The sequence below is a fragment of the Chionomys nivalis genome, chromosome 9 (genome assembly GCF_950005125.1).
Source record: "Chionomys nivalis chromosome 9, mChiNiv1.1, whole genome shotgun sequence".
Classification (NCBI taxonomy): domain Eukaryota; kingdom Metazoa; phylum Chordata; class Mammalia; order Rodentia; family Cricetidae; genus Chionomys; species Chionomys nivalis.
In genome coordinates this window covers 22680031-22692809 of record NC_080094.1, presented here as the reverse complement: position 1 = coordinate 22692809, position 12779 = coordinate 22680031, and the positions used below count along the sequence as shown (strand labels likewise).

The 12779-nt window shown below is 39.1% G+C and overlaps 1 protein-coding gene across 8 annotated transcripts in view; it reads right to left on the bottom strand.

Annotated features, from left to right (window-relative positions):
* The window catches only part of Ncoa6 (nuclear receptor coactivator 6), an 87786-nt gene that overhangs the window by 29460 nt on the left and 45547 nt on the right, over positions 1-12779 (bottom strand). For 6 of the 8 annotated variants that reach the window (XM_057780376.1, XM_057780378.1, XM_057780375.1 and 3 more), the window contains 4 exons: positions 9666-9794; positions 7794-8669; positions 5637-5783; positions 1321-2437 (listed from right to left, as the gene is read on the bottom strand). In XM_057780376.1, coding sequence (XP_057636359.1) covers positions 1321-2437; positions 5637-5783; positions 7794-8669; positions 9666-9794 — 2269 coding nt within the window. The remainder of the gene's footprint in view (positions 1-1320; positions 2438-5636; positions 5784-7793; positions 8670-9665; positions 9795-12779) is intronic. The other 2 variants (XM_057780381.1, XM_057780382.1) reach the window with 2 other exon arrangements.

The window sequence follows — 12779 nt, the reverse complement described above, 5'->3', positions numbered from 1 at the left end:
GGTCTTTATGTCATCAATCTTTCCCCTTCTCTCTAAGATCTATGTAGCCCATACAAGCCTCCTGTCTTTGCTTCCTCAGTGATAATAAGTTTAAGTCATCATACGTGGCCTAGCACTTTGTCTAAAACTGCTTCATGTTCGTTAGTCATCAGTCCCTGTTAATAATGTCTCTGAACTCCAGTTTTATGATTAAAGGCTGAAAATCCACCTTAGACAATATCCTTTCAGGAAACATTTAGTCAAGAGTTAGAAACATAACTGAATATGTAGCTTTAGGATATGAAATGTAACTATTAATTATCTTTCTTATTGTGGCTTATGAAAGAGCTCCTCTGGGGAACTTTTACTGTATGGAAAACTGATTTAAAAGGGGCAATCATGTGTTTAAGCTTTTAGAGATAAGAAACTCATATAAATAAGTAAATGTTTCCTTCAATTGAGAGGTGGCAGAGTATCTCCATGAGCAGTTGTCCTTCACCAAACACATTTTGTCTCTCAAATTCCCCAAGAGCCAGGATAACCCTGAAGTCTGAGCTCTGTGGAACGGCAGTGAGTAGCACTGATCACTTTTCAGGCTGAGGGACACTACTCCCACTGAGATTGCTGAATTAAGAGATCTATGAAACAATTGGAAGGTATTGCTCTTGTTTGAATCCTTAAACAAATAAACTATAAGAGAAAAAAGAAACAGAAAAAATGTGAACACTATTGGGAAACTATTAAGAAACAATTTTCAGGGGTGGTAGCGCACATCTTTAATCCCAGCACTCAGGAGGCAGAAGCAGTAGGGTCTCTGAGTTTGAGCCCAGTCTGGTCTACAGATTGAGTTCCGGGACAGCCAGAGCTACAACAGAGAAACCCTGTCTCAAAATAAAACAAAACAAACAAACAAACAAAAAACCCAAATCAACAAAAAAATTATTTTAGGCACACTAATGTTATTTTGTGATTATATAAAAGAACCATATCATTTAGAGTGGCACTGACATATTTACAAAGCAAATTTACATATTTATAAAACAAAGAGAAAATGGAAAAGAGTACAGATGAATACAAGATAGACTATGAGCTGATAATTGCTAGACCATCCTACCGTACTTTCTTAAATTTAAATTTTTAGAGGATGAATTCTTGATTCTATTGCCACCATACCCTGTTAGGGTTACAGTAGTCTACTGCCACAACTGGTTTATGTCCAGACCTTGTGCACGGTAGACAGGCATTCTACTGAGCCACATCGCCAGTCATAATTTTAAATATCAATAAATGTCTACACAAAAACAAACGAGCAATATTTGAGGTTAACTGATTATAACCTACTTTAGATCTTGTTGACAAGTTTTCTTCTTCCGAGGCGGTTTCTTCTTCTTCGGTTTATTTGCATTGGTATTATTTTGTTTATTGTTTACACCAAAATGGCCTGCAGAAATGTCACTTTGCAATAAGTTGACCAACAATGGGCTTGTTAATGTTACATCCTTATTGACTGGGAAGCCTGGATTTTGACCACAAGACATCTGATTTCCATTGGGTGCACCACTGAATGGTGCATTGAAAGACATTCCATGGCCTGAGAAGTGGTTTCCCGAAGCACTGTTTCCCTGCATGGTCTGCACATGTTGGGGGACCATGTTGGTTTGTTGCATGCTAACATCAGGCATCATCTGAGACAAGTTGACATCATTATTTGCTGTAGTAGCAGGATCGCCATGCTGCTGGGCCATGTGTGGGCTGGGCCCTGGTGGCCGCAGAACCTGCCCCTGAATTCCCATAACTTGAGGTGGACTATTGTTTACAGGCCCTTGCTGAGGCAGCATCTGTCCTGACATCTGTCCTGTAAATTGCACCATGTTTCCTTGCATGTTCGGAGTTGGTCCCCTCATTATCTGTGCTGGTCCCGGCATGACATTGGATTGGTTCTGAGTGTTAAATTGCTGCTTATTCCCCTGCATCTGATTGGTCATTATTTGTTCTATCATTGGGTTCTGCTGGAGCAAAACTTGCCCCTGAGGCCCCATCATCTGGTTATGTGGTGCCATCATTTGTTGGCCCTGCTGGGGAAGCATCTGCTTGGGTGGGGTCATCCTTTGGGGTGAAGGCCCAAGATTCTGGTTCTGAGGGTTCACCATCATCTGGCCCTGTGGCATAAGCTGGGCCCTTGAAAGGATCATAGGGTTTTGAGGGTTCAAAGTTCCTTGTTGTTGGACCATTTGGCCCTGAGAGGGTACAATCTGTTGGTGCATGCCCATCAGCTGAGATGGTGGGCCCTGCTGAGGCTGGCCTTGCATGTTGCCCAGGGTCACCTGAGGAACCCCAGAGCTACCAGCAGGCTGGTTGTTTATGTTGCCATGAATTCCCATGAGGCTGGGTTGCATCATATTTGGTGGCCCATGAGACACCTGCATCTGGTTTTGAGGAGGACCAGTTCCTTGACCACCTTAAATAAAAACAAAGAAGAAAAATTATCATGATTAAGATACCCAAATTGCCTTACTTAGTAAGACACCCATCATCCATGTATCTAATAACCAACATAAATGTACTGTGCTTGACACACTTTCTGTGAGTATTTTAGACTCTGGAGGTGTGATACAGGATGGGGTAACTGTTTATGTTTTCCATGATCATACAGCAGGGGGAACATTATCTTTACTCTTATACAGTAACTCAAACATAACATTAGAAAATAAAGCTCATTTCAGGATTAAATCAAGTATTAGCACTGTTATAACAAGGCTTATAACTACCTATTGTGAATAAAATGAACAAACCATCATATCATGAGCTAGAAAAATGAGCTCGATTGTGAGTAAATGAGGAAACAAAGATGTACCAGTGTCCTCTAGAAAAAGATGGAATACTGTAAAGAAATTTTAAAAACGCTTCTTGGGAAAATAATTATGCTTTTCAATACTATGCATATGAAATCTGGATGCTGCACTTTGAAGAATATATAATATTTCCTAAGAAGAGGGTTCTTCAACTGAAGTGACCTAAAAATGACAAAATTTCTGATCTGAAAGCTGTGGACAGGAGGATGCTAAGAGTTTAGTGACCTTACTCTGTGGCAGTCCCTAGTGGACCACAAGGGACATGTTCTAAGTTCTCTTTGAACCAAAGGTACTGTCTTGGTCTGTTACATTGTTTGTAGTTGGGCCCTTGGTATTTTCCTATAGCTACCTACTTTATCCCCACATCTTACTGTGGTGCTGGAGACTGAACCCAGGCAGTCCATATACCTAGCATGCATTCTATGAGAGCTACCTTCCCACTCTACCTCACCTGAGTCACCCTCAAGCTTACTGTTTGTTCTGCTGAGACAGGGCCTCACTATACAGCAGGCTGCTCTGAAACAATGTGATTCAACCTATGTTTATACGCACTATTATGTTTGGCTTAAAATATTCTCAGCTGAGTATAGTGGCTCATGCTTGGAATCCTAGCACCTGGGGGGCTGAGGCAAGAGAACTGTCATAAATTCAAGGTGAGCCTAGGCTACATAGTGAGATCCTATCTCAAAACATCAAAAATAAAAACAATGAACCTAAAGGCCTCTTACATGCTGGGCAATAACTCTACTACTGAGTTATACATCAGTTGAGCTCATGCAGTTTATTTCATCCCTGTCATTCTGATGTATGTTTGTATATGTGCGCAACAGCTATAGGTAGCTGCCATACTCACTCAGCTTTTATGTGGGTTCTTGGGACCCAAACTGTGGTTCTCAAGTTTCTACAGCAAGCTCTTTACCAAACAAATCATTTTCTATCTCTGTCATTCTATTTATTTATGTTTATTTATTTATTTTACTTTAAATAGGCACTATGAAGTGTCAATCTAAGGAAGTTACAAAGGTAGTCCATTCACACTATCACAAGTATTTCTGAATTTCAGGAAGGCTTTCTGAACTAGCCTCATAAATTCAAACTTGAACTCCACGACCATTGTATATGTAATTCAAGCAACAATTATTGAGTATCCAATAAGTATGGGTACTTTCAGTGCTGATTTAGTATCAGGAAACAGGATAGGTAAGATCTTTACTCCTTTAGAGCATAGTTGGCAAGAGACAAAAATATAAAAAGATAATTTTCAGTAAATAATAAAAGTTAACATAAAAATAAAACAGGGTAAAACAGACTAGAATGACAAACAAGAGGATGTTGCTTTAGAAAGACTAAATGGAGAAAACAAAATGGTAGCTACGTATGGAAGTCTTCATTTAAAAAGATAAACAGTTGTGCCAGGGTAGGGAAAATTATAAGTTAAAAAAAATCATTTTTATTTTATGTGTACAGGACGATAACTTAGTCCAAACTACTTCAATGAGAAGGGACAAAAAATTTCTTAGTTCCTAAGCAATCATAAAAAACTCAGAAACATGAAATTTGGGCTTACAAAACTGCTTCAATGAGTACTTATTAGCTAATCCACTGTATGTTACCTCTTCCCAAACTTTTTTTTTCTTTTTTTTTTCTCCCCCCCCCTCTCATCTTTATTTTGTTTACAGTGTTCTGTCTGTGTGTATGCCTGCAGGCCAGAAGAGGGCACCAGCTTTCATTACAGATGGTTGTGAGCCACCATGTAGTTGCTGGGAATTGAACTCAGAACCTCTGGAAGAGCAATCACTGCTTTTAACCTTTGAGCCATCTCTCCAGCTCTCTCCAAACTTTCTTATGTACACTATACTTTTAGTATTAACTGAATTGGAAAAGTACCATAATGCATACCAGAATTCAGATATTCAGCATAAATGAAGATAATATGTACTATCCAGAGATTTTAAAAGTTGTAGATATTCACTGGGCGGTGGTGGTGGATGCCTTTAATCCCAGCACTCGGGAAGCAGAGGCAGGTGGATGGTCTACAAGAGCTAGTTCCAGGACAGTCTCCAAAGCTACAGAGAAATCCTGTCTCAAAACAAAACCACCACCACCACCACCACCACCACCACCACCACCACCACCACCACCACCACCACCACCACCAACAACAACAACAACAACAACAAGCCCCCAAAAGTTGTAGATATTCAAACATTCCAAATACCCATATAACTGTGAATTTATGGTTTCCTTTCCCAGAAATACCTTTTACCTGAGCAAGTTCTAATTCAGGGGTCAGCAAATCAGGCCTATGGTTGTTTTGAAAACAGGCAAGGATTTGAAACACTGTTGTCCTCACTAAGTAGAGTTGAATATGAATAACTGTAATACAGGCTGAATGACCTAAGCTATTTATTATTTAGCTCTTTATAGAAAGAAAAGTGAAGCAGTTGTCCAGCCTTGGTAGAGGTAAGACTTTTCTAGAGGCTGGCTGTTTTGCTTTTCTGATCTTTAGCTTGAACCCTAATATCTGTCTCTGGGTTTTTATTACTCGTGCTACGGAAAAGTGTGCGTGTGTGAATATGTATTCATGCATGTGTATGACTCCTGCTCTAACTGAAGTTTTACTTTCTTTCCTAAGGTGTTTTCTGGTTCTTGAAAAAAATAACTTATTTTCCATATTTCCTAAAGATTATCTATATGTGAGAAATTAAAGAACTTGTTCATTTGTATATCTCTATGGTCTATCAAGGTATTTAGCACATCATCAATGCGCAATAAACATAACTAATTAAATCAAAGTACACACACCTGCATGCTGGACATTTTGATTTGCTTGCAGTTGAAGGGCTCCTGAATTCCCAGGGGTGGTTGCTGTGGTGGAAGGCACCTGACCTTGCATAAAGTTCGGATTGGCCTGTCCTGCTGAGAAGCCAGGTGGGAGGCGTTTAGGCATTCCTTAATAGAAAACAATGAGTAAGGCAAGTTACCTAGCAAATTTATACTCTTGTTGAGATATGGAATGAATAAGGAAGGATGAGCTGCATGAAGTTTCCACTGGCTTAGCTCTTTCTGTCACACTGGTAGGATCTTTAATAATAAGGTTGGGAAAGATGGTTAAAAAAATCAATACAATCCCTTACATGAGCACTGTCAAAATGAAAAAGAAATACTAAAAAATTTACACTTAGAACATGCCAAGGAAAAGATGGCAATCTGCTCTCTACATGTGATCTAAGGCCATACCATAGCAAGGTTTGAGGGCTCACTTCTCTGTAATACTATGGACTCCCAACATTTATATAACACAGGCACCAAAGGAATATGCTAAATTCTCTCATGTTCAAACAAACTGATATGAAATACTATAAAAGAAAGAGTTGTGTCCCGATTAAGGATAGATGGGTGATTTTTCCCCCTCTTTGAGGAAAATGGATGATAATCTTTGCAGAAAAATCTCCCTCCCCCACCAGTGTTGTGCTTATCTCTTTGGAAGAGACGAGTTCACAGGAGCTTCAAAGTGAGGCTGTATTAAACTTATGCCTTTCTCTTGTAAGATCTGCTGTGATTCTGATAGCTACGGTACCAAAAATTATGCTCTAATGTAATCTTACTCAAGTTTACATCCTTTTGGAAGGCCTAGTTTCAGAAAACAAGTTTGCAATAAAGAGAATCTCAGATACACTCATGTGCATACCGCAGGTCTTGATGTGGTCAGACCACCTAGGTGAGCATAGCAACTGCTCTAAGAAAGCAACAATACCTAAAGTTCTCTTAAAATTTGTTTATTAGGGCCAAATTTTCAATGCCCTGAAAAACTCTTTGTAGACAAATATGCATTTGTCCTTCCACTAGCAGCAACAAGCCCCCATTTACATGCTTTCATTGTAATTAAGTCAGTAATCATATCTGTAGAAGGGACTACCCAGATTCCACTGACCTAGGGCTAGATGCCCGGAATAGTGAAGTTTGAAGGAGAAACATTCTTACATTTTCTAAAAATGTCTTAGAATTAAAATATTAGAGCCTGTATTTCATCAAAATCAATTAAAAGAGTGAAAGGACTGATGAGCAACTTAATTTCATCAGAAATCATGGGAGCATGCCTTTGCTATGTTGCATTGAAGATGCAAGGGTTTTTTTCTGGGTAGGCAATGGGTGTCTTTTGGTGGGGGATATTCTTATTAAATGAGTTTTACTGACACTCTCTATGCCTTACTGAAAAGCTCCAAGCACAGTCATGTGCACTAGATCAATGATTAATAAGAATAAATAATAAACATGGAGATGGATAAGTTTTACTGTAATCGTTTTACCTCTCACACATTAAGTTCCATTGCTTTTTCTTCATACAAGAGGCACCTTACAAAATAAATAAATAAATCTCCTTTAGGTATAACTAGTGGAATTCCCTCTCTAAGGAGTAGGCATTGGCATTATAAAACTATAAAAGTAAAGTTTTTGAACTTAGTCCCCTTTAATACTTTAATCAAGCTTAACAAATACCATGCTTACTATTTTACTAACTAGGATTATCGAAATTGATAAGTAGAAGGGCATTTTCCCCAATAAAACCCTGTACTTTTCATCTTTGTTCAACTGTATAATCTTAATCCTTCAACAAATGAGAAGTTTAAATTATTAATAAAATACATGTTTGGTCTGGACATTTTAATTTACTAGTACAAGATTAATCAAAAATAATTTGAAACAAAACAAACATCTCTATTTTGACTTTTACCTTCATTTTTATCCAGAGAGCTAGCTTATATTTAACCAGTAAGATGTTACATAGTAATCAAGACAAAAATACATTAAGTTAACTAAGTTATATATCAAGTGTCATCACCATATCACAAAACCAAACGATTATATCCTCATTTTACTCCCACCATTAACACTAAAACCTGACATTCTACTCAAATTTCCAGTAAATTTACCAACACAAGTAGCGTTAGTGTTCCTCACCTCCTAGGCCTGGGTGTAAACTCTGTGGCCCCTGGTTTGGTGGCTGCTGCTGCATCACCATGAAGTTAGGTGGCACATTTCCCTGTTGAACCATAGGATTCCGGCCTGGAGAGCTGACAGGCTGCTGAAATCCCTGGGGAAGTGGGTTATTTTGAGGTGGCCTTGGTCCCATCTGCTGCTGAGTTTGGTTAACCGTTGGGGAGGATGCAGGGGATCCCTGCTGGAAGGAGGAGGGTGAGGAGGCAGGAGACTTGTTGGTGAGGTGGGGTTGTTGCAGGGGGGTTGGGACCCTGGAGGGCCCTCCCTGCAAGCTCTTCATCTGAGGAGCTGTGAACTGGCCTGGGTTGCTCATTTGAGGAAAGTTTGTATGGGCTTGTGAGGCTTGCTGGCTGCCAAAGGGATAAGGAGGGGGAGGGTGAGAAGGTGTCTGTACCGTGGCTAAGGAAGGTCTTGCCTGAAGCTGTTGTTGCATTGGGCTAGGCAAGGGAGCCTTCTTCCACCCTTGGTTTGCAGTCATTGTGCCCAGAGAGCCCTGGGCTGGCGGAGGCTGTAGGGCTCCTGAAGGCAGCTGGTTCCAGCCTGGAGGAACAGGCACCTGAGTTGGAGCAGTAAACTGTGGACGAATCCCCTGTGGCTGTTGCTGCTGATGTTGCTGAGGAGGTCTTGTCTGCAACTGTTGCTGCTGCTGTTGCTGCTGCTGCTGCTGTTGCTGTTGTTGTTGTTGCTGCTGCTGTTGCTGCAGCTGGGGAAAATTAGCTGGGTTCATTTGTCTGTTCACAGGAACAGGCTGCATTGGGTGATGTGCTGGAGGTAAAGATCCTGAGGGATGACTCTGCTGTTGTATATGGAGTCCAGAGAGAAGTGGATCCATTGCATCTGTTTAAAGATAGTGAATAATAATTAGTCTATTGCAACCCATCAAAACACACTGGGTTAGATCTGCTGGTACTATTGATATCACCATGCTCTTGAGTATCTTCTAAGAACAGCATACCAACAGATATAAAGATGAATCCTGTCTTAAAGACAGCTGATGGCTCATTGGTGGTGAGGCACCCTAAACATAAAATATAGACAACAAGATTTTCAAAATTGTATTCTGGCCAATTACTGTTAAAGGAAAACAAAATAAAATAGTTAACTAGGTTTGGGAAATGCTAGACCTAATGATTTCAGACAAGTTTTTTCTTTACTGGAGGAAGCTTAGTGCTGCCAACATGCTAACTTATGAAAGAAACATTTACCAAATTCATATGCCTTCAAAATTCTGTCATGATATTTATTTTTTTTGTCATGATATTTCTTATAGAATTAAGCATGTCAAGGTATTTGTGGTGGTTTGAATGAAAATGGCCCCCAAGGCTCTCACAGGGAGTGGCACAATCAGGAGGCGTGGCCTTGTTGGAGGAAGGGTGTCACTGGGGGTGGATTTTGAGGTTTCGAGCGCATTCAAGCCAGGCCCAGTGTTACTCTTTCTTCCTGCTGCCTGCTGATTCAGATGAAAAACTCTCAGCTACTTCTCTAGCACCAAGTCTACCTCTTATGATAACAGAGGACTAAACCTTTGAACCTGTAAGCAAGCCCCAATTAAATGTTTTCCTTTATAGGAGTTGCTGTGGTCATGGTGTCTCTTCAGAGTAATAGAAACCCTAAGACAGCATACTTCTTGGGAATATTAGGACATAGCTGGTAAGAAAATAAGAAGAAAATTGGAGAAGAAATGTTTAGCTGTGAAATTCATAGTAGATTTTGTAAGGAAGGTAAACACTGGAACTAAGTAGTTAGAAATTAAACATCAATGACTAAATCTCAATTGTATCTGTAAGTAGTTCCACCCTCTCTTTAATTCTCAATGAGTGGAAGTCACACTACCTGAATGAGAAGCAGGGCGAGGAGTCCTGGGCTGCAGTTCTGGACTGGGGCCTGGTGCCATCATGGAAGATGACATGTTCCCACCCTGGGGCATCATAACAGTGGCAGGGCTTGTCATCCTTATTAATCCTAGAAGAAAAAAAAGGACCTAGAATAACATACTGAAGCTGGCAAATTTGTGTGTGTGTGGTGTTTGTTTTTTGAGATGAGATCTTACTCTAATAACCAGAATGGTCTGCAACTCATGGTAATTGCTTCTGTAAGGGCTGAGATTACAGGTGAGACACCTCACTCATCTTATAATTTTTAATGACATAGTTTAGAAATTCTAAAAGATACAAAAACTTTCTTTTAATAACTATTTTTAGATAGAAAAATTTTGTCTATGAATGTTTGGCCTGCATGTACATGTACGTGCATCACACACATGCCTGGTGTTTGTGGAAACCAGAAGACCTGCTGGATCTCCTGGAAGTAGGGTTACAGATGTTTGTGAGACAGGGTCTCTTATATAGCCTTGGCTAGCTTAGAACTTGCTATATAGACCAGGCTGGCTTCAAACTCATAAAGATCCACCTGCTTGCCTTCTGAGGACTAGGATTAAAGGCATGCACCACACCTAGTCCTTTTTCTTTTTTTTCTTTTCTTTTCTTTCTTTTTTTTTTTTTTGGTTTTTCGAGACAGGGTTTCTCTGTAGTTTTGGTGCCTGTCCCGGAACTAGCTCTTGTAGACCAGGTTAAGTGCTGGGATTAAAGGTGTGCACCACTACTGTCCGGCCTTTTTCTCAATTCTTAAGTCAAACTATTAGCTCATTAATTTTCACTGATGTTTACCACTGATACCTGAGAGCTTTCCTTCCAACATTTATAATGGACATATTTCACAAAATTTGATAGGTATATAATATCCCCACTCTAAAATCTAAACACTTTTCAATTTCCATCTGATTACCCTTTCAAGACATAAGGCATTTAGAATATAGTTTTTTTTCTTTTTTTCTTCTAGAATATAGTTTTAAATTTTCAAAACTATAGGGTATTTTGTTATGTATTATTTATTTATTTTGCAATCACTTAAGTACACTATATTTATTAAAATTTGCTTTTAAAACATTTATAGTTAACTCATAGAAATACTCCATTTATGCTTGAAAAGATTAAGAATTTTGAAATTAGCATTATATATTCATTCATATTAAAGCTTTTTTTTTTTTTTTTTTTGAGATAATCTATGTAGCTCTGACTGACTGGCCTTGAATTAACAGAGAGCCACCTACTTCCCAAGTTCCCAAGCACTGAAATTAAAGATGTATACTACCAGGCCTGGCTCATTATACATAACTTTGCATCATGTCATTCAAACTTTCTTCATTCTTACTGATTTTTATAAATTTGATTAATCAATTACTAACAGATATTAAAATCTCTAAGACCTGGCATCTTGGTGTTATTTTTATACCATTCAGATGCTAGGTTATTTGGTATGTAAAAATTTTTTCTTGATGAAGTTTTTGTTATATAGAGTGGTCTTTTTCATTTATATGATTTTCACCTTTTATTGTTGTTATGTGTGGTACTAGGGACAGAACTCAAATCTTTGCATATGCTAAACAAGCACTCTAGTACCAACAGTACTGCGAGACTCTTTTTACATTTGAGACATAGTATAAATTGCTCCAACAGGCTTTCAATTTGGTATGTACTCCACCTAGGTCTTGAGCTTAAGGTCCTCTTAAGTAGGTACTAAGTAGGCAGAATTACAGGCAAATACCATCATGCACAGATTACATCCTTTTTTGTTTTCCTTCTTTTTGAGACAGGGTCTTACTATGGATCTCTTGCTGTCCTGGAACTTACATGAAACAGGTATGGTGGTGCACACTTGAAAGGCCAATACTCAGAAGACAAAGGCAGAAGGATAGTTACAAGTTCAAGGCTAGTCTGGTCTGCACAGCAAGTTCCAGGTTAGTGAGGGCCACAAAGTGAGAATCTGACCAAAACCAAAACAAACAAACAAACAAACAGCAACAAAAAAAAGAGAATGCTCTCATGACATGAAGAACAGATCTTCTTGGCCCACAATGAGCTTCTGGAAACTTCCAGTATATACTGACTATATTTTCAGTAGTAACATGTTAACATGCATTTCTGGTACGTGGTGGGAATTTGAACTAGTGATATTCATTGGAGGTAATATCCAGGGGATATTGAGTCATATACAAAGATGTCTTCAGTTGACACAATTAGAAGAAAGAAATGCACAGTGGTGCTACTAGCATCCTGGGTAAAAGTCCAGGATGGTAATAGATATACCTCAATGTACTACACAGCTACTCACAGAAAACAATCATTGGCCCTAAATACCTACCAGTCACGAATGAAACCTTTGATTAAATGATTACTATGGTATACCCCAAAATTTTGAGATTCGCTAAGAGCATGAAAAAAAAGGGCTTTAAATTTAGGTTTAGTTGCTAAGAGAAGTAGTTCCAAGATTTATTGATAAGACATTCTAGATACATTAATATTGTTTCAGAGGAAATGTAAGGTTTCTTTCTCTAGCATGATTTCTCTACCTTTAAAAAAAAAAAAAAAAAAAAAAAAAAAAAAAAAAAAAAGACAGGGTTTCTCTGTAGCTTTGGGGCCTGTCCTGGAACTAGCTCTTGTAGACCAGGCTGGCCTTGAACTCACAGAGATCCATCTGCCTTTGCCTCCTACGTGCTGGGATTAAAGGTGTGTGCCACCACTGCCCAGATTTTCTCTACTTAATTTAACTTACTATAAAACTTCACTTGCAACATTGAGGTCCAATAGACAGGTGAGAAAAGAAATTTTAAAATATAGCTGGAATAAAGAAATACGTGGAGGTTAAAATATCATGGTAACTATAGGTCATCATCAGTAACTAATAAGCCTGGTACTTTGTGTTGTAAATGATCACAACCAGTATCTTCCATTAAATACCAATTTAAAGCCGGGCGGTGGTGGCGCACGCCTTTAATCCCAGCACTTGGGAGGCAGAGGCAGGCGGATCTCTGTGAGTTCGAGACCAGCCTGGTCTACAAGAGCTAGTTCCAGGACAGGCTCCAAAACCACAGAGAAACCCTGTCTCGAA